General features: G+C 38.7%; 1 protein-coding gene across 2 annotated transcripts in view; it reads left to right on the top strand.

Moving 5' to 3' along the window:
* The window catches only part of Pde4b (phosphodiesterase 4B), a 538,982-nt gene that overhangs the window by 138,199 nt on the left and 372,847 nt on the right, over positions 1-27,936 (top strand). The window contains exon 1 of one of the 2 annotated variants that reach the window (XM_021228452.2): positions 17,273-17,988. The exons of the other annotated variant lie outside the window; for it this stretch is intronic. Within the exon in view, the coding sequence (XP_021084111.2) occupies positions 17,753-17,988 (236 nt within the window). The 5' untranslated portion in view covers positions 17,273-17,752. Of the gene's footprint in view, positions 1-17,272; positions 17,989-27,936 lie in introns of those variants that run through there. 2 annotated transcript variants of the gene reach the window in all.

Genomic DNA, 27,936 nt, shown 5'->3' with positions numbered 1-27,936 from the left:
TGTGGCTTTTAGGTGATATAAAATTGGTTGGATTCCCCCCATACTTTAATGGCATTGTAAGTACACTTCACATTACAGGGTAGATATTCATTTAACATTAGACTTATACATCATATTTTATAAACAATCACAATTTTAGCATAATAGAGTAAACTGACACTAGTTGCTATGGGCTGTTTATATAAGGGGAATAGAGAAATGGCAGGAGGTGATGCTGAGAAAAGATTCTAGATCAGACAACAGATCTTTGGTTCATAAGATCACTGTCCAGTTAGACAGGGGGGAGGGGTGAGAGAGTGGGGACGGCTAGAGAGCTTCTAAGGAGGCATTAGATGAAAGACTGCAACTCACCTTGTGGATACCTGAGGTCAGTGAATATTACAAAGCAGGAGGTTGGCATGGTCAGATACTTGGGGAGATGGGGAATGAGGGGGAAGAAAAAAACTGAGACCTGGAGGCACATCTCAGTTAAGCCTGCCATGTTCAGCTTAATTCCCCAATGACTAACATCTGGACAATTGAGATAGGTGACTTATTCTTTAATTCATAGCATTGTAACTATGTACTTGGAAAATGGCAGCTGGCTCTTTAGTGACTTAATTGCTTTTTCCACATAAAATATCACCATCATACTGTCTTTGGATTCATTAGAAAGTAGCAGACAGGTTGACAATAGTCATGCCTCTCTCACCTATATAATTCTATGCAGTGTGAAGCACCTACTCAGATTTCTCTACTGATAAATTGTAATGTATCCACTGGGGAGATGCCAAGGGAACCACTTCATGAACAATCTTCTGTGACCCGAATCACTCCTTAGTGAATGTAGAGTCATTCTACCTGTGTAGCCTGGCATAGTTTGAAGAATGCTGTGTAGCCGAAGTGAAATGAAAGTGCTGAGAGTGATATATAGTCCGACTGCTATAATGTAGAGCATGATGGTCTTTGACAGTGCTCAACGAGGATGCTGTTTGCAGCAGCAGCAGCTTGGAAAAAAGAAAGAAGCAAAAATGAACTGCAATTAATTATTAGCATCCAATTTGATTAACTCTCAATATTACCTTGGAAGCAGACACTTTGCTATAGCCCTATAATGAAAACAATATGTAATTTGAGAGGATTCTGAAATGAGCGTTGCTATAAATAACAAAAATAAAGTAGGTCGTGGTTTCTGTTTCCTTCCTCTGTGCTTCCAAATGTCAGGTCTTATAGCTCAGAATCTTAAGTAACTGTCTTGCTCCACATGTTGACTCGTCTTTGTTATGAAATCATGTTGGTTTGGCCAGTTATATTGAGAAGAGACTCTTGTAGCTTTATTAGGTTATTATACTGTGTGCTTGTTGAATTTTCAGTCTCTTTTTAATAGGTACAGCTATTTTTAAAGTTTCTTAAACCTCAATTTACAGCTATGTTTAGAGGCAGATGTGTGGTAGGATTGCTCCTTCTTTTATGTACTAGTTTGCTATTTAGATAACCAGTTTCCCAAAGGCAGGAGATCATTCATTCAGGGAATGGCCCCTGGTCAGGCTTATTCAGCTCTTTAGCTTGCTGTATTCCTGATTATGATTTACCATTTGGGTCATATGTCTGTTGGAACTGCTAACTTCTTTAAAAATTCACCTTTAGAACCAGGCTTATTTTTTTCCTGCAACTTTTTATGGTTCTAGTTATTTGGAAACAGATGTGATAAAATGAAATGTCTCCCCAAAGTAGAATAATGTAAATCCATCACCCTGGTGTGGAAGTGAATTTGGCCAAGAGAACCTGCTCTGGTAACTATGGTGTATCCAACAACAGTGTGCAGGGCTATGTGTGTGAATCACAAGTTGCTTGAACACAATTCCTTTTCAAGATCTCACTGGTATTTCCAACAAGCCACTTAACACTACATCTAACTACATCTTTAAGTTAGTTTATTGCATAGAAAATATACATATGTTAACATGACCGGGGTGGGCCGCTCCATGTCAATTTGATTTCCATTGCAGTCAATGATCACAATATTCATTTTGCAACTCCACAAACCATTATCTTCCTTTCAGAATAGGTTTAGAGGAGAGGCACCATTAAATTACTGCCTAGATCAAGTTGGCCTGTGGGCATGTCTATGGGGGATAATTATCTCAATCATTAATTGATGTAGTAGGGCTTAGTCAATGGTGAGCAGTACCATTCTCTAGGCAAGTGGTCTTGGGTTGTATAAGGAAGCTAACTTAGGATGAGTTCACAGCTCTTAAAGCCACATTTCTTCTTGGTTTCTGTTGACTTTCCTTGGCTGTGAGTGAGTTTCTTGGTCAGTGATAATGCTGTGTAGAACACCAAACCATACTTACATGTTTCAAAACCAATTATTTCACTTGGCATGAGATGACACCCGTTTTCTCATCTTCATTCTTGAATTTGAAAAAGTCCATTTTCACCATGTAACTAAAGCTACCTTTAGTCCACTGAGTCTCTATTTAAGAATCTTAACCAGCTCATTTTAGTAATTGCATATTTTCCTCCTTCTTTCAATATGTGCTGGAATTCCATAAAATCAACCCCGGAAGCATGGTGTGGCACACTGGTTCACAGATACTGCATCCATCAGAGTGACTTGAAAACTTATCAGAAACAAAGATTTCTTAGTCCTTTCTTCCACTTTTGGATTCACAAGGCATCAAACTTTAAGGACAAGTTGAGACTATGTAGGAAAATAGAATTCCAAGTGCCAGCTATAAAGTCACACTAGGTGACCCACTGGCATGAATCAAGGAATGTAGAACCATGACAGAAAGGCACTGGATCATCATTAGGGCATTTTGAGTCCAAATTTCACAGTCCTCAAACTTTCTCTGCAAAATTTCTACGTAAGAAAGCTGGTATGCAGCCTGATTGAGGTGGCAGGGGCTTTAGCCTGCCTCAACCTGGTATCCCAGACTTTGGTGGCTTCCTAAGGGAGGCCTTATCCTCTCTGAGGAGTGGATAGGGTTGAGATAGGAGGAGATGGGGACACAGGAAAATGGGTTTGGAATGTAAAATGAATATTTAACTTAAATAAAAATGCATAAGAAAAAAGAAAGCTGTTATGCTGTAATTATTTTACCACAGCCTAAGAATGTACTTCAAAATTTTAATAAAAATAATCCCTTAGCAAATATTTGTTTCCTTTTTGTCCTTTTTTATACTTTTAATAAAAAACAAGATAGGATATTATCATTTTTACTGTTGAGAAATGGAGATAGTTTCTCACTATTTCAAGAACTATTACATATATTCACAAAATCAAAGTATTTACTCCTATTCTAAAAAGCTTTAGTTCTGGAGGAGAAAAAGTAAGTTTCGGAAAGGTGATAATAAAAATCCAGCAGATAACTAGTAGGGTCAAAGCCATGTTGCTGGAATGTCTTTCTTTACAGATAATACTTAAAAATGATTGTGATAATGTCTATAACACTGAAGACATTGCAAGTAGTATACAATGCAGATATATGTTCCAGATTGCAATTGAAAATGATGTGCAATTTAACATTTAAATTATAATTAATTCATTTACATAAATTACTCTGTGGAGTACTTGATATGAACATTTATGTCTATGGCTGAGAAACTCAGAAACAGAAAGCTTAAAGATATTGCCCAAGGATGATGAAGAAGGTATCTTAGGTTTGATTTCAATGCACAGAGTCCTGATAAATCATTCATTGAGGCCATGTTTTTTCTTGATTGTGCTTCAGTTTATCAGGGTTTAATGTGCTTTTGCATAAGTATTTTTACAGGCAGATTCTTTAAAGATTGCTATATTTTTTTGTACTTAGGAATCTTAATAAAAACATCCGAATTTCTCTTTAGAAAATATAATGTTATCTATGGCAAAATAGTTCTTAATTATAATGCCATGTTTTTGGACCATATAAATGATAGCTTAGAATTAAGAACAGAATTGCTGTGCTTCCCATAGTCTCCTTGACAACAGGCTCAATGTTTTGAATACTGAATCACTTAGAATTTCATACAGATGTAAAGGTCTGGCACCTTGGCATCTCATTCCCTTTTCATCCAGCTGGGATTTTTGCAGGCATTTTTCAAAATCCCATTAAACATTATTACTACATTTTTTTGCTATCTCATAATATAATTGTGTTTGGACTGTTTCTCTAGTTTGTGCCATCATCATTGTCATCTTTATCATTATCTTTATCATCTATTTACAATAAGTGAAAATAGTTTCAAACAGAATTTTGATTAATTTGCTAAAAGGAAGCCTCTTTTGGTAACTCCAGTATTAAAAACTTATAATAAGAAATTCATAGATGGTGTGTCTTCTGCCTGAGGGATATGTGTCACTTGGGCATTTACCTTTCCCTGAACTGTTGCTCTCATTTTGAAAACAAAAGATTTTGGAGTATTCTGTACAGATTGCCTTCCTGCCTTGGCAGAGCTCCTGCTTCTCAGTGAATCACTGCTCAGCACACAGTGTTACCATTGTGCCATCTGAAAGCAAAGCCTGTTGGGTTGTGGTGTAGCTACTCTACTGGGAAGGTCACAAGTTCACATTTGCTCTGTCCTCCATCTCACAAGCAGTGTCCCTACTAAGGAAGAGAGAACTATGTTATATCTCTGCTTATGGAGGGTTAGGATTCCATGGAACCTTGGCAGTGATGGCTGAAGGCCCTGAGGAGTCATGAATTTAAGTCCAGGCTTATGCCTGTCTCTTTCAGCGCCTCTTCTCAATGGTTATAAAAATGAAATTGCCTGAGTACTTGGTTGAAGCCACTGAGAATGGGCAGATGGTGCTTCACAGGAGCCCAGAGTGAATACTTTTGCAGTTTGATTGTGCTATTTTCTTTATTAAACAGACGTTTATTGAGTATCTACCATATGCCCAATACTGCTACAGGGACTGGTGTCAATGTGGCAAGTAAAACAGTAAAGATCTCTGTTCCCATAGTGTATTTATTCTAGTGGGAGGGTGTGTCATGCAATGGTAAGTCCAGGAGTGTTAGAGAATATTAGAATGGAACTGAGACAGTGAGGAGGGCAAGGAGTTGATTCATGTAAGGGGGCTGGGGCAGCCTCTCTGAGGACAAGACTTGAACAGATTCCTGAAGGAAATAAGAAAGGGAATGGTAGAAATATCTAGGAAAACGCTGGCCAGGCAGGTACTGGGGGTGCCATTTGATGGGTTGCATGTATTTATAATAAAGTCTCATTTATTTAAGATGAGAGCCTACTGTAATGATTACATATGCATACAATGTATACAAACAGACAGACAGACAGACAGACAGACAGACAGACACACACACACACACACACACACACACACACCATTCGAAAACATCACACTGAGAGGGTAAAAAAGCCAAGACTTATTTTTAAAGCTGCATGTATACAACGGAGGCATAAATTAACAGCTTTTTTCTGTCATAAATATTCTTCTAGCAGAGCTTCACAGGGTTAAAACAATATATCTCAGACATAATGTACTGTAACTGCTTTTTCACAACTGAAAATGTACAGAAAATGGTGTTTTGACTGTCTATCTTTAGTGCTCAGCTGTTGCTGTCACGATTCAGAAATCGGGATCTCTGCCTCAAGTGACACATTTTCTTAGCTGGAAAGAATCTGCTGGAATCTACAACTGTAATCAGAGGCTGCTATAAAGGGGGGAGGGGCTAGTACTTTTTTTTTCTTCCTTGAATATACCCTATTCTGGGTTTGTTCCCATTTGATAAAGATGACATTTCTTTGGCAGCATACTGTGGCAGGCAGTGCCCATGTCTTTTAATGGATGCCAAACAAAGAAACCTCCACATGTGCTACGAACTCTGGAAACTGAACCCATAAATGGGGGTAGGCAGAAACAGGAAGGAGGAAGTAGAGAGCACCTATATGTTACTTTGCTGGTTGGCAGGAAGTACCATCTTACATTCCATTTTAAAACCTCACCCACATTTGAGAACTGAGGAATAAATGTAAAGCAATTAAAGTAGGGTAGGAATATTAATAATTCAGTCCCCTGGTTCTAAAACAAGAAATAAAAAGGCTGGATGTAGTTAATGGAATACAAAGAAAGGAATTTCCAACCCCAACTACTAAAGTTTGTAGAGTTATTGTAGATTTCAAACCACAGTACTGTTTTTGGTAATCATGATCAAGACACATTGTCTAACAGAAGTTCTCAGCATCCGTGTTAATGATGTCTTTAGAAGGTAAAGCATGGAATACTATTGATGTATTTAATGTTAAGATAGGAGAGAAAGAAATACCAAAGAACAATTTCTGTAACAATAACACATGAAGGCCAAGTAAGTTCTGATTTTGAACAGACAATGGAGGCAGGCTGACTTACGTAATCTCTTAGCTTTCTTCCATGCTGATTTGAGACTGATGTAAGCACCCAAACAAAACAGTCTTTTAACTCAAGAGTAGAATCAGTTTGCTGCATGGATGGAACTATAGCACGAGGGATTAAACATAGGTCCTTGCACACCTCAGGCAGGTGCTTCAGCCTAGCTTCAAGCCATGGAAACTAATTTTTGCCACATTCATATTGCTTTGTGTTGTCCTGAAATATGACATTTATGGATGTATTTAGGATTCTAATTTCAGGTTATGAAATGATTAGAATGTATGACTTTTGTACTGGAAGTTAGGTTTTAATGTAGGCCATATCCATATTTCTTTTTCATTTTTCCTTTGTAATGAAATAATAGTAGATTAAAGGATAAGTTTTTAAGTCCTCTGGCTCCATTTTAGCAATGGAGTTTCCCTTAGGTAATTCATTCATCCTTCCAGTAATTTGGTTTCTTAATCTGTAAGACACACATTATATGCTTCAGAATTATGAACTGTGATAATGTAAATGCAAGCACCTGCGACACAGTAAACATTTGACCACATATGTGTTTTTTCGACTGCCTCTGTTTTGGCTTCTGCCTCTTCTGTCTCACATTTTGGAAAGTGCCTAAATGCATCCTTTTCTCATGAACTTCAAAAAGAACCAGTCTTGCTGACTCCTTGGTTTTTCGATATCTAGCCTCTGGAACTGTAGGACACTCAAGTTCTTTTCTTTCTGGTGCTCAGTCTATGGTTCTACTAGGGAGCAGAGTGGGTGGTGCTTTAACAAGTCCCGTAGATTGTGGAGGTAGCTTTGGAATTTGACTCGGTTTGAAGTGCTTGATACCCAAAGGTCACATCACCACGAAGAGACTGGGGAGTGGGAAGACTAACGGCACTTCACACAAGTTTCCAGACAGAAATGAGAGGTAGGCTATTGAAAACTAGAGAAAAGATAATCCTTATTAAAAAGTGGTGAAGAACTTGGCATGGTTATGTTCCACATTTTCTTCATGTAAAATATAATTTGTGAATGATGAACTCGGTATTTAGCTGAAATTTCTAAACAAAATGTTAGAAGTATATCCAAGTTTCTCCATACTGTTTATAGTGAAATGTGAAAGGAGAGAGATAAATTACTGAGGAAATTGTTAAATAAAAAAGATGCAGAATTTGAAGAATTAGAAACTTCTCAGCCAACCACAACAATACAGTAAGTTGTGTCCTGTAGAGGAAATCGGAGATGTAACCTGAAGGGTATCTGTACCCTGGATCTGGTCTACTACCAGGAAGAGTGAGGCATTGAGATGCAGTTAAACAAAACTGACCTGTGTGATACCCTCGCCTGATGGCTTGACCAATGCAAACTGCACAGCAGACAAGACTTTCGTGAGTTACATATCAACAGAAACTCTTTCCGCTTGTACTGAGGGGAAAGGATAGCATAAAAAGGAGACTGCCAAGCTTCTTGTATTCTCTAGGCAGGAGAGAGGCTAATAGAAACATCTGGCCCCAGAGATGCACGGTCTTTTAGTGAAAGGAAGAATGATCCTGAAGGTGGCTCACGAATCACTTTCCTTAGGGCTGGGAAAACAAAACCACTTCTTAGGTATCAGACGTGAGACGGCCTAAAGCCCAAGTGCAAGGTGCTATCACTGTAGGCTGTTCAGAGAGCAGCATGTTGAGTTAAAGAAAACATAACAACAAAAACAATGGAGAATACTCATCTTAGAATCTGATGGAATTTGACCTGTTGGTTTTGAACTAACTTGCAGTCTATGAGACTTTTTTTTTCTTCCAAGATCTCACTTCGGAGAGGATTATCATTTTTATGACTGTCTCTTCACTATATTCAGGAAACAGATAACTGCTTTCATAATTCATAGATGTAGAACAACTTTCTTCCAAGTCCCCTCACGTAACTTATTTGGTTTATTTAAATGAGGCTTGACTTGGGACTTAAGCTGACATTGGGGTGGTTAGATGTGAAAATGTTGTCATGGGATAATGTAGTTTGTTGTTTGCCAATGAGAAAGATATAAATTGGAGAGATCAAAGAACAGATTGTCACATCTTGAAGCACTTAGTCCTCAGATTCATGGGTTGTAGTCTGTCAAAATGTGGATCTTAAGTATCCCCCAAATTTTGTATGGTAAAAGTTCATTCCCAGCATGATGCTTCAAGGAAGATGAGTCTTTGAAAAGAACTTGGAGGTTCCTGGATCAGTAGGGTTGTATCCTCAAAGGGAAATGGGGATCCATATTGCTTCATCTGCCATTTACTGTCTAATCACAAGATGAATGCTTTTTTTCCCATTTATATATTCTTGTTATGACTCCTCCCTGCTAGTTCAAAGCAATGGGCCTAATCAATCCTGAATGAGTCTCTCTAAAACTCTCAGCCCAAATTATTTTTCTATGCTGTTTAAATTACCTGAGCTTTAGTCTTTTTATCTACTATCTAGTAACTACTTTGTTGTCATTTGTTATAATGTGACAAAAAAGACCACCTCCTAAATCCCAAGGTGGCATACTTTCCACAAAAGATTTTCACAGAGATTGTAAAATTGAAATGACGTCACAATGTTTGGTCTTAATCTAATGTGACTTATGTCCTTATAGCAAGAAGTCATTTGGCAGCAGACATGTATAGAAGGAAGAGAAGAAGACAGATGGAGAATCTGTAAACCAAAGAGAAAGACCTAAATACATCATTTCTTCATAATCTACAGAAGGAACCAATCTCTAACATCTGTATTTGGACTTCTGACCTCCAGAACTGTAAAGGAATAAACTTCTGTTGACAAAGTTTATGTTAAAGACTGTATGAGGACATGAATTTGTAGGTGGGGAGGGGTACATGTGAGTGCTTGGAAGGAGGAAAAGGAAAGGAGAAATGCTGTAATTAAATTATAATCTCAAAAATAAAAATAAAAGGCCATCCTACAGGGGTCACTAAATCCAATACATACTGATAGGAAGTGCTGTGAACATGTGGAGCAACTGGAATGCTCATACAGTGCCCATGGGAATGAAAAGTGATAGCTTCATTCAGAAAACAGGTTGACCTTTTGTTACATCAACATACCCCTACCATCTGACTAAAGAATACCACTTTGTATTTGCTGTGTGTACCACACAGCATCCAATGCAAATGTTCATACAGAACTTGTACATGCATCTTTATGGAAATTCTACTCACAATTGCCTTAAACAAAAAAGAGCCCAAATATCTTTGGTAGACAATAAATAAACAAATTATCGTGCATCAAGACAATAGAATCCTGTTAGGAAGTAAAAATGAATGGAGTATTAATAAATCTTGGCTCCATTTTGTAGACACTATGCCAAGCATTGGAAGCTGGTCTCAAGGGTTGAATTTGATTCCATTTGTATAACATTGCTGAAGAGAAAAAGCCTCAGTGATGGAAACGGGCATTAGAAATGTGAGGGAAATGCGAATGTAAAGCTGTAGGATGAAGCAGTTGGTGAATGATAGGACTATTTTAGGCCCTGACCACATGAATGCAGAGCCTCTTGAAATCTTTGCTATAAGGCTCAGCCTGCTCATGTATAAAAGGCAAAAAGCCTTTCATTTTTACATATGCTAATGAACCTTTATGATCTGAAATTAAATTTGAGTTACTTCTAAATTCTAAAATCATATAGTCCTGGTAGCCAAGCTTTCCTTTGCCTTCATTATCAAATAGCAAACCTTATTGTATCTGTACAGTTTAACGAATTTTCAATATGAACAAATTAAAAATGAACATTCTCTAGTGACTAAGCTTATCTTGAAATTAAGTGACTCTGTCTCGGTGTTACTCCCTATTGTTTAGTTTTACATTTTGTTTGTGGTACTGTGGATGTAATGTAGGGCTTTGTGTATTCTAGGCAAGCCGTCTATGACTGAGCCAAAATCCAGTCCCATAATTCCCCATTTGGTAAACATTTTCTTGTATCCTTTCAAAGCTCACTAAATATTGATTAGAAAATACTGTTTTATGGAACAGCTTGAAAATATAAACAAATATGGCATGGCCCTCTTAATGCTATCCTTTTCCTAAGAGAAATGCAGTGACTTTGCTTTTGTTGTGTTTTCATTTGTGCCTTGCTCTTATTTTGACCTGTGGGATATCACAGTGAGATGGACTTTTTAGAGGTAATTCTTTTACTTAAACTCTTTAACTATGTATATACCAGGCATATATCACTTTTTCTTACTTAGTCATGAAGATGGCTGACAAGATAGGGCATAAACAAAAGTTAAAAGTTAATGTTAGAGAAAAAGACCTTCCCAAATAAACCTTTGAGTCTCTAACACTGAAGTGAGATCGCTTTTATAGGGCATTTGTTGGCAGACTGGAATGATCCTAGTTACCTAAGTACCTTCTCTTCATACAGATCTAAAATAACATAACTTGATGGTGTGGTGATGTAGGAAACAAAGAGAAACTTCCTTAGCATTTTTCTTCTATGTTAACCACCACCACAGAAAGCATCTAGTAATGCACGAAGCCCTTAGTTATTCAGTCAGCCCAGAAGGAGCAGTGTAGAGAGCATTTGGCAAGTCTGTACCACTGGGCACCACCCAACCAGCAGGGGATACAACACATTGGGATTCTTCCTTTATACTGAAGTCAGAATGTGAAAATAATAACTTAAAAAATTATAGCTATCAGATAAGAAGGACTATAGGTCTCAAAAGACAAAATGCAAATTAGGCAACAGAAAATAAAATACCTGGGTAATATAGTAACTCCCTCTGACTGCTCATAAATTCTAACTCTACATTTACTATATTAATAATTTCCCAACTACCAATAACAAAAAGGCACCTAAAAAGATTCCTAGGTCTAACTTGTTACTGTCAGAATTGTATTCTAAATAAGCCATTATCCAACCACTATCTAAGAAGATGAAGCAAGGCCAAGCAGATACCATATGACTAGGCCTGGAAGAAAAGTGAATCTTTGAGACAAGTATCACATGGGCAAGCATAAAGAGCCACTTGCCCACAGTTTGAAGGGAAGTGGTCTCATGATGACTAAGTTTTATGTCAGATTTAAGAATTTGGGAAAATGAAGGAGACGAAGTTTGTGGTGTGGTCTCTGGTAGGTTACCCACAATCCAATGGATAGTCACACACCCATGGGTGCATGAGCAGCACAAATTGGACTTGTTGGGTTATATAACAAAAAAAGACAGAACAAGCAGCTAGGAGATGGGATTTTGGTAGCAGTTAGGTGAAGAATAAATATGATCAAATTCCATTATATCGTTGTAGACAATTCTCAATGAGTTAATAAAAATTTCCTCGAGTGATCTAAAGGGATAACACCAATTGGCAAGCTAAGCAATAGTGGAGAGAACACCTCGAATGCCCATTCCTGATAGTGAACTTGATGTCTATAACCATCTGGGAGCCTTCATCCTGTGACTGATGGAAGCAGAGGCAAACACACAATTAATCACTGAACTGAACCCAAGGAACCCAGTGACAGAGAGAGAGGAGTGATGAACAAATTGGCAAAGAATGGGCTAGCAAAACCAGCAGAGACAGCTGATCTGAACAGGGGAGAGCTCTTGGACCCCAGACCGACAGTGGGGAGGCCAGCATGGGACTGATCTGGACCCCCCCAAATGTGAGTGTCAGCGAGAAGGCCTGGGCAACCTATGGGGCCCTGAGCTGTGGATCAGTGCCTATCCCTGGTATACAAACTGTCTTCGTGTGCCTATAGCACAAAGAGGGATGCTCTCTCAGCCTGGACTCTTAGGGGAGTGCCTGGACCCTACCCAGAGTAAAATGACAGACTCTAGATATCTCCTATGTGGAAGGAATTGGCAATAGGGTGGGAGGGTGGGAGGGGGGAAGGGGAGTGCGGGAGGAGGAGAGGGAGAGGGAACTGGGATTGACATGTAAAACACGCTATTTAAAATTAAAATAAAAAATGATAAAAAAAAATTAAAAAAAGAGAAAAAAAATTTCACATGTTTAAACAAAAAAATCGTTAAAATGGTAAACATTAGCTCTCTTAAATTTTTTTTTTTTGTTTTACGAGACAGGGTTTCTCTGTATTGTTTTGGAGGCTGTCGGTCCAGCCTGGCCTTGAACTCACAGAGATCCACCTGCCTCTGCCTCCCGAGTGCTGGGATTAAAGGCGTGCGCTACCACCGCCCGGCTAGCTCTCTTAAAGTGGGAGACATAGTTTCTCCCATTTTAGTTTCACCGCTTCTTCCCTCATTTTATTCTGTACCGGAAAGATAAATCATTTCCTCATCCAATTAGTATTTATGAAATACTTGACATGTGGTAGGCATTCTTCCCAGACTGGCATTATAGGGATGAAAAAAAATAAAGCCATTTCCTTCAAAAAACTTAAATTCTGGGAAGATTAGCAAGCAAATAGTGTGTACTATATTACATACTGACTGATAGGGGAGGGTGAAGCATGGCAGTCATTGTAGTGTCAGACAAGTGAAGCATTTGGAGACATGCTCTCTGGACAGATGCTAGGAGACAAGGAAGCAAATCATGTAGATATGTCATGGAAAGTGAAGCTTGCATGTCATGTTCAATGAACAAGGAGCCCAAGTATCTGGGGCAGAGTGGGGCTGGAGGACAGTATCCAGAGGTGGGGCCCGAGAGGATCTGCCAGTGACAATGCACATGGGCCCCTTGAGGCTGCTGTGGTTTTTCTTCTGGTCTATGAGAAGGTATTGAAGGGCACTGGACAGACAATTGTTTCTTAATGATATATCTTGAAGAATCATATAATTGTCGAATCATCTGTGACGTAACCTCCCATTTTGTTCCTTGGGATGCCAGTTGCACAGGTAAAAACTGATCTTTCTGAATAATACTTTACTGATGATGAGTAATTAAATGTGAGTCCACAGATAAAAAAATGAATCCCTAATGTCATCTTATGAAAATAATATGCTACGGACACTTCAGACATTTAGTACCCGAGAAGATAAAATTCCTGTAATATGGCCAGACCCACCCTGGAGACAAGCATTACATCTATTCTACTGCATCCTCAGCAGTCTCTTCAGTAGCTTTGATGCTATAGAGTGTGAAGTTCTAGGCTTACCTATTGGATCAGTTCCTTAGTTATGCAATTTTGTGTCTTGATGCTCTGATTTGAAAATGGACAAGATAATGTACATTCAGTCGACAGATATTGTGTACTATCTATGGAACTTTCTAGAAATGAAAGATAATAAACCACACTACCATATTTGGAGCTCAGTACATTATAGTTTTTTCTTGTTTGATGCTGGGTACCAAACTCAGGGCCATGAGCATACAAAGCAAGGTCTTTACCCTCCAGTGCCTGCGAGTCTTACATCCTTTGCCCTACTTGCATTTTTTCATTTGGAAATGTTTATAATTTAGCACAAAGAAACAGAGCTCTAGTGATAAGGTATGCCAATGGTTTTGATGTCATTTGTTTACCATTAAAGGGAGGCACAGAGGTGCTCATAGGATGGAACATACCAGCACTTGAGTGGAACAGGAAGCTACCTGCAATGCCATTTCCATGGCAGTTTCTTTATATGTATCAGTTAATTGTACTTTACCAAGATGAATAGAAGCTATTTTTGTATTCTGTTGTGCATTATGTTTCTTTCAATCATGCTAGGATGATTCTCCAGCTCCATTTCTTAGCATTGAAATTGTAATTTGTACCGATACTGCTGTATAAAAGCATACTGACTGTTTATTGGTTAGAAGAGGATACAGTCCTTTGTTGGAATTATTCCTTCTCATTACCTTGCCTTGGACTGAAGAAAAGGAATTGATGTGTCTTTAGTTGAATGGAGTCTAGCTGCAGTCCTCAGATGGTGCATTGTTTTGGCAAGAAGGAGCTAGCCAGGGAAATAGATAAAGACTAAAAGAAATTAAGTTCTAATATTGTTAGTTTTAACTACACTCTTTAAAAAGAAAGCCGTTGAATATGTTCTTTCAGACCTTCAGTTTATAGTCATAGTAAATTATAGCAGTGCTATTTTGAATTCAGTGTTGTGGTAAGATGGAGAAAGTTCAGTTTGTGTCTTTAAAAACTGTTTAGTTTTACAAAGGTCAGCTGAAAATGATACTCAAAGAAATTGTACTCAATGGTAACATTTGAATGTCAAATTTTACATTGATATCTATATAAAAGACTATTTCACATAAATTCATGCTCTTAAAAGGGTGTTAAACTGTGTTATATTTATATTATAAATACTATTTGTCGGTAGCAATTACTTGTTCTTTCTTTACAGCTTAGAAAAAAAACCATGTTAATATGTCCCCAATATTTATAAGAAATAATTGTTCATCTGTTAGTGACTAATTACTTTTATTCTTTACTCCATTGCTCTTGCAGGATGTTGATAACAGAGGTTTATTTATCTAATACTGAAAGATACTGTAGATAGAACGTTCAGGATTTCACAAGGATACTTATAAACTGATGAGTTGGGAATACTCATTTCTCCTTTTGAGGTACAAAGGGTTAAGAATTACATGTCAACAGGAAGGGTTCCATTTATTCATTAGATGCTTTTTGAGCTCAGGATGCCAGTGTTTGAAACTTTAATCCCCCTCTGCCCTCCATGAGGGGCTTGGTCTCTAGCTTGTGGTGGTCCTGGGGAAATGAAATTCAAGGGAAGAAAGTGAGGCCACTTGGGACATGGCCTTGGGACTCCAGCCCCTCCTTTCTCTCCATTTATCTATAAACACTATAAACATAAAAACCACAACTCCTACTAAGGAATCCAGGCTTTCAAACAGTCTGATTATCTTTTAAATTTTCGCATTTTAGTGAACCCTCTTGGTGATCCTGGTTTCCTTCTGGGGTAGAGAGGGTAACAGGTTTGGATATCTTTGAGCCTGTTGGCAGAGCAAGGGTATGGAACACCATCAAGGGGCGAGACAATCAGCACTTTCCTATCCCAACCTCAATGTATACTTAGCCATATAGGGCTATAAATTTCGCCATTATCTTTTCTGAGATGGAATTTCTAAACTGTTTATTTATTCTGTTGGCTATGAAAAATAAATATGAGCCAGACGGTGGTGGCACACACCTTTTATCCCAGTACTCTCAAGGCAGAGGCAGGTGGATCTCTGTGAGTGTGAGGCCAATCTTGTCTACAGAGTAAGTTCCAAGACATCCAAGGCTACACAGAGAAACCCTGTCTTGAAAAAAAATAAAAAAGAAACATAAATATGAGAAATAGCTTTAATGATAAACATTAGAAATAGCTTTAAATGAGCTTAACTTGCTATTTTATTTTTTGCTAATAGGTCACTGTGAATCATGGTAGAATCATATAATCTCATGTCCCAGTTTTAAGTTTTATTATTCTGGGGTGAAAGTCTCAGCTTTGTTGCGTAATTCAGCATATTACCAACAACCTGTCATCTCAAGGCACTCAAAATATCTTCAGATACCCAGAAGCGTGCACTCAGACCTACCTAGAGAAAAGCACACTTGACAGTGAAACTGAACAGTCCTCATAGGAGTCAGGACATCTCAGCTGGGATTTATTGGTGACATAAATCAACAGGATAGACTTGGATGAGTCCTCTCTGTCCCCTGGCTGTTTCCTTGTTCGAAGAAAGAGTTGCCAAACAAGGAACATCTGGTACAACCTAAAATTCCAAGATTGTGAGTTTGTTCACAATGCATTTTAATGAGGTATTTAAATGTTGATGAGTTTTCTGAAATCAGTAGTTTAAGCCCCAGTTACTGCCCCAGTGCTTATAGTGGGATCCTTTGCTCCTACATAGGGGCAATGGTCTCCTTTTATTTAGCCTTTCAACCTTTAGCACACTTTTAGTATGTGACATAGATGAAGGATTTTATAGTCGGAAGACCTTACACATTAGTATATAAAATGAATGTTTTTTAACTGAACTCCTCTTTTTCAGACCTTACACATTAGTATATAAAATGAATGTTTTTTAACTGAACTCCTCTTTTTCAGACCTTATACATTAGTATATAAAATGAATGTTTTTTAACTGAACTCCTCTTCTTCACCTTTCCCTCCTGTTACTCTTGCTGATCAGCCCTAGTCTACTTTGTCACACTTGTTTGAGATCAACCTGGCTCCAGTGACCATCGCTATCAATGCACAATATTCAGAAACATGTATACAATGATCCTCTTTACACTTCAATGTATAGAAGCAGTGCTTCCATGCCAGAAAAATAACAAACTAACTAAATAATGCCAGGTGGAAATGATCCACTTTCAACATGTCCCAGACTACAGGGCTGAGTTGTGCTCCTGACAAACAATGTGAAAACTTACTGTCTGGTGCGCACAGCCACCTAATCACACACACACACATTGTACACCTCTGCACCTCTGGGCACACACAGTGCCTAACTTGGGAGTTCATTAACCGGGGTACATATTTTACCTGGTTGTTACCTCCACTTCAGATTAGGGGTGCTTTGGCCATCAGAAGAGGCTTGGCACACAATATAGAGTAGGGAGATCCTAAACAATGGGCTTAAACAGAAGAATGAGGGTAATGTTTATTGAAATAAAATCTAGGTTTTAAATTCCTTGGGGGAATGAACCAAAGCCAATATTTTCCTGTTCAGTGACATTTTTTTTATACTGATGCTGTTTTGGATCTTCTAGAGAAGGAAGGGGAATAAAAAACAACTTTAGCAAATCGGCTCTTTGATTTAGAAATGGAATCTGGAAAGCTGTTTTATTGAGGCTTTTTGGCAGTCCATGACTTATTCAGTTTTGACTGTGACGAAGACAGTAGCCTCAAAAATTTGGTGCGAATCTGAGCAGTGTAGGGTATTTTTAAGGGGGGAGACAGCTCAGTTGTTTAAATCCCGGGCCAATAGCATTTGATAGGCGGAGTCACTGTTGTGTGCATTGCCGAGCAAGATAATTCTGAATGAAGACTTTCAACAGCACAAGCTGGATGGACTCTGGTTCCGCCCTTTGTACAGACAAAAGTGACTGGGTGGCCAGGCTTTGCTTACTGTCTGGGTTAATGCAGCTTCTTTGATAAGGTTTTCTTTAAAAAAAAAATGCATGTGAAGGATTTATCAAGAGCTCATGAATATTTCATGGGTTGATGTATTCAGCTGAATGAGTTCTGCGAGTCTCAGTGTGTAACTTGCAGACAAACCTCATCCACAAGGAGGCTAGTGACAGAGGAAGCACTTTGGCGCATTTTCAGAGGCACAGGCAGCCTGATAAAGCTCCTTGTGACAGGCTGACTTGCCATTCTCCCAGTACGCTGCTCTTGTTCTGAACAGCGCCAGGACTGGAACCACTGCTTCCCAAATTAGCCTGGGAAGAGTGTTGGGACTCGCCAGCCCTTTAACCTGCAGCAGTGTCTTTGCTATGTTGGAGTTTGTTCTCTTGGATGGTGAAAGCTAGCAGCGCTCTGTACAAGACATGACAGCGAAAAATTCTTCCAAGGAACTTACTGCTTCTGAATCCGAGGTTTGCATAAAGACTTTCAAGGAGCAGATGCACTTGGAACTTGAGCTTCCAAAGCTACCAGGAAACAGACCTACATCTCCCAAAATTTCTCCACGCAGTTCGCCAAGGAATTCACCTTGCTTTTTCAGAAAGTTACTGGTGAACAAAAGCATCCGGCAGCGACGTCGATTCACTGTGGCTCATACATGGTAAGAGGGGACTTAAAGGCATCCCCTATGCTTGGCACACTTTTGGGTTCTCACCAGTGATTTAGAAAGGTTTAAAATGGAACATCTGCGTTTTGTTTTGAATCCATACCACAATTGTGAGTTGAAGGGAGACAGCAGGTCTGCAAAGAGTACATAGACGTACAGTGTGCTTAAGTATCATGGTGCTACCTGCTGTTTCCAGATAAAATGAGCCTCTGGCTGTAGAGACCCTTTGAAATTACTGCTTATAAAAATATATGTTGGCAAATGGAGAAACAAGGGAGTTTTTTTAAAAGTAAGATTTTTGCTCTGTCTCTGTTCTATGGTAGATTATTTTTAGTAATATATTTTTGGTACAAGAATAGAGATACTTTCATCTCAATTCTAATCTATTCCTTAAGACGTAAAAGCCTAACTTAATGGGTTGTTTTGTCATGACTATGGGGTATAACCTTTTTAATTACCAACTTTTATCTTTACACTACTCAAGAGTAGGGAAACTAAGTTCCCACTTACAAAGCCGCACTGATAATCACTTTTATTTATGATTCCAAATTGTTTAATCTAATATATATGTTTAGATATACATGACATGCTATATATATATTTATATGTATATAGCATGTCATGTATAAGAATTTAATAACTCTCTGTGAAAATTGAACGGAGCCCTTCACCTCTGGCACATAGTCTTAGACAGGCTGTAAAAACACTAGGATAGCCTCCTTAAACCAGTACGGGGAGGAAATGCCAGGAAAAGCACCCCCAATATTAAGTCACTGTGACCTGTAAAACCCGGGCCACTTCAGGTTTCTTTGAAAGAATATGTTCTTTCAAATTAAGGTAACCTTTCATATTGGTATTTGTGCCTCACTCTTTTTTAATAAGGACTGTGGCAATAAAAGCAGGAAGTGGTTTTTAAGGTAATCCCCATGGCGATTTTGTGTCTGCATGCTAGAGTACCAACTAATATAATAAGCTGAGGCTTCTAAATGCTTGGAAATTAATATCCACTCAGTTTTTCCTCCTTGCCTGAGAGTGTGTGTGCTGGTTCTGTATACGGTGTGTTGATTAATCATAGCCATAGAAGGATGTGGCTCACTTTGATGAACAGCTAAGGTTTGGCCAACATATACTTCACCCAGTTAAATACGACACAGTTATTCTTGTTTCAGACTCTGTAGTGGGATGCTTTATTGCAGAACTGTTTGGTCATTTTGATGAATCCCATGCTGTTATTTCATTGCACTCTGTTACTGGCAGAGCACACATGATTAAGTTTTCAAAAACCTAACCATGGTGCTAGCATTTGTGGAATGAGGTTGTTCATGTAAAAGTATGTGCTCTTTTGAAGTCTTCTCTCTTTCATTCTTTGCCCCTCCCCCGACACATGTGACTTCACATCTAATAAGCTAAGTGGTGTAACAAAATACAGGAATATAAGTACGTGTGTACTTCTCATTAAAAGGGCATATATAGGAAAATATCCAATTAATTAATAGGTACATATGTCTTACTAGTCAAAGGATTATTAAATTGTTGTTTTGATTGGAAGGACTTTTAGTCTTTGGTTGATGGTTTTCAAAGACTGGAAAATTTTCTTAAAATTCTTGCAATATTTTCATTAACATGGAGTTTTGTTTCTTGAGTATAATGATGTGACCTTTCTTGCTTCTTAGAATAGAATCTTGATAGGATAGAAGCATAGAGCTATAAATACTAGAGGTTTTTGTCTTTTCAAAAGAATGAAGTTTTTTAGAACGATTAAAGAGCCGGTTTTACTCATGCATTATACAAATTTTCTTGCAGCAAGTTGCAAAAAGAACAATTTAATGATATGTGAGGTTACTTATGCTAACAAAATGATCTTTTGGATGAGGTAAAACAAAAATTCTCACAATTGCTCCCAAAAGAAACAAGTCATTGGCATAATGTAGTACAATATAGGTATAAAGAAGTGATTAATCATCAGACTCCAAGACACCTCTAGGTATGACTGTGACTCCAGTTCACATCCTTTCCTCCCAGTTCACATTCTCCTCCTTCATGTCTCTTAGTGAAGTTGATTCCCAACTTGGTTTCAGCTCCTGACTAAATCTTCATGGATGCTTATTTCTTCTGTTGTATTCGTTGTAAGATGCCTGACATTTCAAAGTTTATTGTGATGAAATAGGCAAGGAAAACCCCTTCTTGGAAATTAGGCATGTCTCACATATCTGAATGACCTCCCCGCAATTTTAAAAGCCCCATGCTGCTTCATTTTCTCATTATATGAAATAGTTACGTGAGGAGGCACAAGCATGTGCACCTTAGCCTTGCGTAGCCTTGTAGCTAGCCATTCCTGATCAGTGACTGGAATTTTCCAGACCAGGTACTTAAGTTAGAAATCTTAAGATACACACTCAGAAGTCTCCAAAAACATGTTATTATCTTATAGCAGACAGTAGGCTTCTTTCAAGAGGGCTCGATTGTTTTGATTGCAGCAACAAAATTAGAGTAATTTTCATGATGAAGCTAAACAATGCAGAGGGTGCAGCTCCCATCCTAACCCCCAGAACATTTGTCTGTTTTAAGTTATTTGTAGATTCTTACTTTGATTTGATGGACATGAAGCTCTGGCTTTGGAGATCTGAGTTGTGCAGTTGGGCTAACTACAGATTTACTCCACATTTGTCTAATTCTGACAATATCCGAAGAAAAGTAGATATTCAATGTCTTGACATTGTTAATCATCATGTTTACACAATCCCAAATCTGGAAGAAATTTGAATAATTATCTTACTGCTTCTTTTTACCCTTGGGCAGAACCATAGTGTTCCATCTTTGACATATGGACATCTGGCCTATTTTTAAGACTGAAGAGAAAAATTCCAATAACCTCCCTTAGTAGAGAACTTTTACCATTTCATAGTACAGATATTGAAAAATACTCCTCTGACTCAATTGTTTTAATTTTTATGTAGTATATATCCTGTTTCCCCCCTCACTGGGTATTTAGAAAAGTCTTATAATAAAGTGCTTGAATGGGAGGATTATTAAGTGTTCTTTACATGTTGTTTTTATTTACTCAACATATAAATGAATATATATAAGTAGCTCTGAAGAAAAGAAAAACAGTTCTCCTTCAACCTGTATTTCTCCTCTTCTACTGTATTTTAAATTCTTTACCATAATGTTCACATTATCTTATTTAAGTTCTTCATTTATATTCTTTTCAGAGCCATGTGTTATACATATAAAAGGCTTTTAATTCCTTCTCTTATTCTAAGTATTTTTGTTTCATTATTCACTATTTGATTCTGATCTTCACCATAAAGTTCCAGTTTTTTGAATTTTGACTCCCTAAATGGATAGATATCAGCATCATTTTTGGATGATTGTGTGTGTGTGTGTGTGTGTGTGAGAGAGAGAGAGAGAGAGAGAGAGAGAGAGAGAGAGAGAGAGAGAGAGAGAGAGAGAGAGAGAGAGAGACTGCTCAGTCTCACAGGATACAGATTGTGACAGTATCATTCTCAGGTTAGTGTATTATTCATTTGGCCTCAGATCTGAGATAACGGTTTCTGAAGCACAGTGCTCCTGTGTAAAGTAGCTGACTATAAAACCTGCTCACTTTGTCCTGGCACTTGCTGTATGCTGTCTAACTTTTCAACCTTCTCTTCTTGGCTGGTGTCTTCACTCAGTCATCAGTTCTCCTTCAGGCAGAAGTGTGCTGGTGCTAGTCTTGTGTGAATCCTGGCCACCTCCTAAAATGCCTAGAATTGCAATGTATTGATGGGCCCCACCACCTATCTGCCCATGCTTACAAGGAAGAGTAGTGTGCTTTTAGTTATTGATACTATGGGAAAATCTTGTATCTATTGAAAGACTCTCATCATCTTAGCTAAGGTTACTATTGCTATGATGAGCATCACTACCCAAATCGTCATCATGTTCACACAATCCCAAATCTGGAAAGAATTTGAATAATTATCTAATCATTCAATAATGAGTTTACTTCATCTTTCAACTCTCAGGCATGCTTCATTACTGAAGGAAGTCAAGTCAGGAACCTGGAGGCAGGAGCTGATTCAGAGGCCATGGAATAGTGTTGCCTACTGGCTTGCTCTCTGAAGCTTTCTCAGCCTGTTTTCTTACATTACCCAGAACCACATGCCCAGGGGCCATACTGCCCACATGTTCCACAGGCTTGCCCATGGACCAGTCTGGTGGGAACATTTCCTCAGTTTAAGTTCTCTCTTCCCAAATGACTCTAGCTTGTGTCAAGTTGATCAAACAATAGCCAGAACACTTACTTTAACCAATGTTCATGAAATGTGTAATTCGTGTCTAATACATAAATATGAAAATACTCAAAGTCAAGGTTTGTACTCTAATGATAAAGTTGGAACAGATGGAGAGTAAAAAGGAAACAATTTAATATTTGCCAGGGATTTCTTTGAACTTCTAACATGCTTTCTGAAGAGTGCAGTTTAGCCCTACATTCTAAAATGAATCCACAGAATCTGTTATAGGATATTTTAATTTGATTATTTCCTAGTAACATTGGAAACATTTAAGAAATGTCTAAGTTTGAACATGATTGTTGATTGGAGAGGAATATTCACTGAGTGTTCTAGTCTGGGTATAGAAGACACAAACTTAGAAGGATATCTTACTTCTAAAGTACTCATTTAGTATCCAGAACATGAACATATTATACACCAGTAAATAGTCAGTGGAGTGTGAAAAATGCCATGGAAGTATGCTGCTCATGAGAATCCTCAGAAACCATTTTCTGTGTTAGAATTCATGTAGAGAATAGATGCCATTAAAATAGGGTCTTCATGAATAGGAGTTCTTTGGGAAAAGAATAAGCCAAAAGAGCCCTATTTTATCAGGCCAAGAAAGCATTAATAAAGAAACAAATAGTGAAGTGCTTGTGCGTGAGAGGGCATAGTTAAGAAACTGCTGACATGACCACTCCATGGTATGATTAAAGTTTGTATGAAAGAGAGGAAATATCTAGAGACATCTGCAAGAGTCCAAGGCAGAGAGAAAGAGAAACACTGGACATGGCCAGGGTTATCTGTGAGAGAAGGGAGTGAAGAGGAGGAGTGTGTGTGTGTGTGTGTGTGTGTGTGTGTGTGTGTGTGTGTGTGTGAGAGAGAGAGACAGAGAGAGAGACAGAGAGAGATACAGAGAGACAGAGAGAGATACAGAGAGAGATACAGAGAGAGAGAGACAGAGACAGAGACAGAGACAGAGAGAGAATAGTGAGAATAGCAGGAGCAGGGACAAAAATCTTGCCGTTGTAAAAAGAACAAACAAGGTGTCTGGGAGGTGGGGAGAAGCCTGGGGAAGGAAGGAGGGCCATGGTAAGCAGGCATCAAATAATCCTAGACAAGACACATGGGAGGAAAGTATGACTGGAAACCTATTAGCTCTATCCTAGTTTACCAGGAGGCCTTTGTGCTATGCTTTATGTACAAACTGCTGTCTTTTCAGAAGTTGTCTTTGTCTAAAGCTTGAATCAAATGCCGGTGGAAAGTCATGCCTCTGAGCTTGAGTCTCTTTCTTTAATCAGAGCAAGCATTTTCTTAGTCTACAAATGGAGTCCTCCTGTCCTTTCCATGCTTCCAAGACTTCAATATATTAGACTTCTGACGTGCTTATTGTAAGAACAGCATGTTAAGAAGTGATGATGGTCCTATGCTTGAAGGGTCCTATGCTGTTGCCTGACTGATGAAGCCTAAGTCTCCTCTGTGGAACCCCATTTGTTTTCTTCTTTCATTAGCTCTCCTGATTATCTCTCAGTTCTTCAAGCTAGGTTTGGTGGTGTTTCTTTCTGTAAGCCCGCTGTCAGGCTACAACATTATGCCAGATTTACATGGTTCTTAGGAAAAAACTTGAAAAGACTAAGCATGGTTCATACAGTCTACACTGCCTGGCCTCCACTGACCATGGCCGCATCCGCTTCTTTTCTCAGCAGCTGAGCTTTCCTATCTCTGGATCAGTCAAACATGGTTTCCAGCTCTGAGTCTCTGCACATGGTTTTCTTCTGCCCTGTAGATTAGTGCTGCAGGTGTGGATATGGTTCTTCCCTACTTCCATTGTGGCATCTCCTTAAAATCAACCCTGAAACGCCTTGACACCCCACCTGCCTTCTAAAATTGTACACTCCCAACTTTCTAGCTCCTCTTGGGCTTTATTTCTCTTCTTGACACTTGTCATTGCTTGAGCACACACAACAGACTGCTTTTTTGTTATAGTGTTGCTTTTTCTTTTCATTGTCTGTCAGCCCTGCTAAAATGAGTGGGGGCACAGATTCTAGCGTTTTCTGTAGTCCAGGAATTTATAAGGAAGGCAGACATTTTCTTCTTTCTTTCATGAGACAGGGTCTCACGTAGCCCACCTTGGCCTTGAGCTATAGCTTTGTAGCTAAGGAGGACCTTGGATTTCTCCTCCTCCAACCTCTGCTTCCAGGGTATTGTATAACCATACCCATTGCATGCAGTCCTGGGATCTAACCTAGGACTTCTTGTGTACAAGGCAAACACTCTACAGCCCAAGAAAGGTTAGTTAAGTTTTAATGAAAGAATGCATAAGTATGGCCCCTGTTCCCTGCTTTTATTCACAGATCATGTTTCCTTTAGCCTTGTATTGGGGGGAAGGGATACAGGAATAAGTATCCTACTAGCATCTTTATTGTGTTCACCTCTTAAATAGCTGTGGTCCCTTTCCACCAACAGCACAGCTCTGTCTTGCTTCTTGCTTTGTGCTCCATGATAGTGAAGCTGCAGTTTCATTATAGTGCCTAACTATAGGGTAAATGTTTACATATGAACCATTTCATTAAGCCACTGGGCACAAGTCACACAACCTAGCCTGTAGTGCTGTAAAGCCATGCTTCTCTGTAGCACTGAGCAATCAATACTTATTTACTTGGCTAGTCTTCATGCACCAGACAGTACAATTTGTGCTGTAGCTGAGGAATGCTAGGGAACTCAATCATTAACTGTCCAGAAGTGGGAATGGAGCCATTTTCTGTTACCGAATGGTTCTTTCCGCCAGGCTGATCCCTCATTCGCATTGCTCCAAATAAACACAAGATGCTATATTAATTAATTATGAAATGGTTGGCTGATGACTAGGACTTCTTATTGGCTAGTTCTGTCTTAATTATTAACCCATTTCTATTAATCTATGTATTTCCATGTGGTCTTTTCTTACTGGAGAATGCCTCACTTGCATCCTCTCTTTCCCAGGCTCACATGATGACTCCTCTCTACCTGTACTTCCCAGAATCCTCCACATCTCCTAGACCCACCTGTCTTGCTTCCCTGTTGGCCACAGTGTTTTATTCATCAACCAATAAGAGAAACATATGTACAGAAGATATGCCTGTCAATCTTCTGTGATCTTGTTATTAATGTGTTTACATCTTCTGTAATGAGAATTTTAATTACCTACATGTTGTACTTCAGTAACATTTACAGCATTCAAGCAATTGATTCAGCAGTTTGAGCTCTTTATAGGATCTCCCCAAAGAACTTGGAAGTCAGACTTGCAGGGTGAAGAATGTGCTAGCCCTTGTCCTCTGGAAAACACCTTACGAGGAGTGAAACTTTGCACATAGCTGTCTCTGTATTTTCTGACCTGGGACTTGGGGACATGTGTCACTTGTAATAAATTTTTTAGCACAGACATGCTTGAATACCACTATGTAAAGATTTAAAGTCATTTGTTGGCCTTCTCAGGTTACCTCTTTTGAGAACATGGGTGTCATTTTCTTTGAAGGATGCTATGAATGCTTTTTAGATCTTGTGAGAAAGGGAATGCCTGTGACACTGGGGCCCCTCTTCCCAACTCACTTCTTAGAATACAGCTCAGACTTATTGCAAATTATACAGACTGGAAACAAAGGGAGAAATGATGTGTCTTAAGAAGAGTTTCTTGCCCACTTTATTTCCTGGAAGGTCAGTGTGTCAGGAGCCATCTGGGGATTTCTTGAGATGGAGAACCAGAATGATCCATTTTACCCTGGTGCTATTTTGAGCAGACAATACATGAGTGGAACAGCCTTGGGGAGAGTCTCAACCAGGTGGCATAATCTTCAAGTACTTCAGCCTCTACCCTGGACTCAGTTAAAATGATAAATGAGTGGAAATCTATGTTGCTATGCTTGATAAAGGTATAGAAATGCCTAGATAATTTGTGACATGAGGACCACATGCATCTCATATGAGCAGCAATGACAGTGTAGGAAAAGTGGAGAGGATGGAAACATCTGTCAGACAAAGAGAGACCCATGGGAGGAAAAAGCTTAAATTTCAAAAAATTGTAAGGATACACATGATGATCTCTCCACTACTCAGTACATCATAGGGCTAACATTCTGACACGTTATGGACTTATATGTGGCTCTAGTTTTGAAATCTAAAGTAGTGAAACAGTGGAGGGTTAAATGTATTTGAAATAGTTTAGAATTTTCCCTAGTGATAAAGTTTTGTTTGGAGTGCTTGAAACAGTTTCTAAGAGGATGTTTACAGAATTCAAATTTCTCCCCTCCCTGCAGAAGGTCAGAGACTTTTTGCTAAGACTGTAAAGCTTATAGGATTAGAATTGACATTACATGATGTCTCATGCCACACGTGAGCTTTAGCACTGAAGACTTTTGATCTTACATTTTACAGTGAATCTTTGTTGCATGCTAATTCCGCTAGAGTCTAAACAGCTAGTTTGAGTCTCATTATTTATTCTGAAATTTTTGGCATATAGCCTTCTGTTCAGGAATTTTGAATTTTAATTTTAAGAATGTATTTGTCTATTTAACATGATAAACATCTATTGCATTAAAGCATGTGACACTTTAGCAATTTGTGTGCTATTTCACCTGGATTATGTTTCTGCTTAGTTACCTTACTCAATCTCTTAGCATACACAAACATGTATGTTACAGCCAAGACTTGACTGGTAGAAAAGAAAATGATTTTCCTTTTCTTTAATTACATTTCTAAAAGGAAAATATGATTACATCACTTTACACCCTTCCCTGACCTTCCTCAACCCACCTCATGGCTCCTCTCCCACACAATTTGATTGTCTCTTTATATGCATCAATATATGAAACTTCAACCTACTGTGTCCATTTGGTGTGGCTTATGCATATATGGTTTCAGGGTTAGCATTAGATAACAAACTAGGGCCTCATCCACAGGAGAGGCTAACTCTCCCTTTCTCAGCTGTCATTATTGTCTATAGTAGTTTGTCTACAGTGAGGCTCTGGGATGTTTTCCCTCTTGTTTTAGCACATGTTTTGATAGTATCATTATTTAGGACTTGTCTTGTTTAGGTGGCCATTTCATGGGTGCATCTTTCCTGTCCTTCTAGGAGACACAATTTCACGGCAGATTTTCTGGTCCACTGGTTCTGACAATCTTTCAGGGCCCTCTTTAATGATGTTCCCCAATCCTTAGGTTCAGAAACTGTGTTGTAGATTAGGTGGGACTGGGCTCCACACATCCCATGATCTCTAAAGTATTTCTGAGTGGGGTGTGGTAGCACATGTCTATAATCCAAATCTTGGGAGGCTGAGGTGGGAGAATTACCAGTAGTTCTAGGCCAGCCTTAGCTGCATATTGAGTTTCAGGGCAGCTTAGTCTACAGAGTAAGACCCTGTCTCAACAAGCAAAAAGCAAACAAATAAGTAAACAGCCTTTCCGCATGTCGAATGTGCCCATCTGAGAGTTAAAATGCACCTGCACCGGGGAGATAGATTATAATATCCACACTGTGACCATTTAGTATACTGAAAAATAAAATAACATTTATTTATTGTCATGTAATTGTAAAATCTTAATGAGCCAAACTAAATTACACTAAAATGAACTAATTATTTGAAGACCTACCTAGAGTGAATTGTTCATATCCCTGACAGGAAATTGTATTGCTTTGATTTGCTCTGTCAAT

This window comes from Mesocricetus auratus, unplaced genomic scaffold (assembly GCF_017639785.1).
Source record: "Mesocricetus auratus isolate SY011 unplaced genomic scaffold, BCM_Maur_2.0 Super-Scaffold_100014, whole genome shotgun sequence".
NCBI classification, from domain to species: Eukaryota; Metazoa; Chordata; class Mammalia; order Rodentia; family Cricetidae; genus Mesocricetus; species Mesocricetus auratus.
Note: the sequence above shows the minus strand (reverse complement) of the source record. Positions and strands in the feature narration are given on the sequence as shown.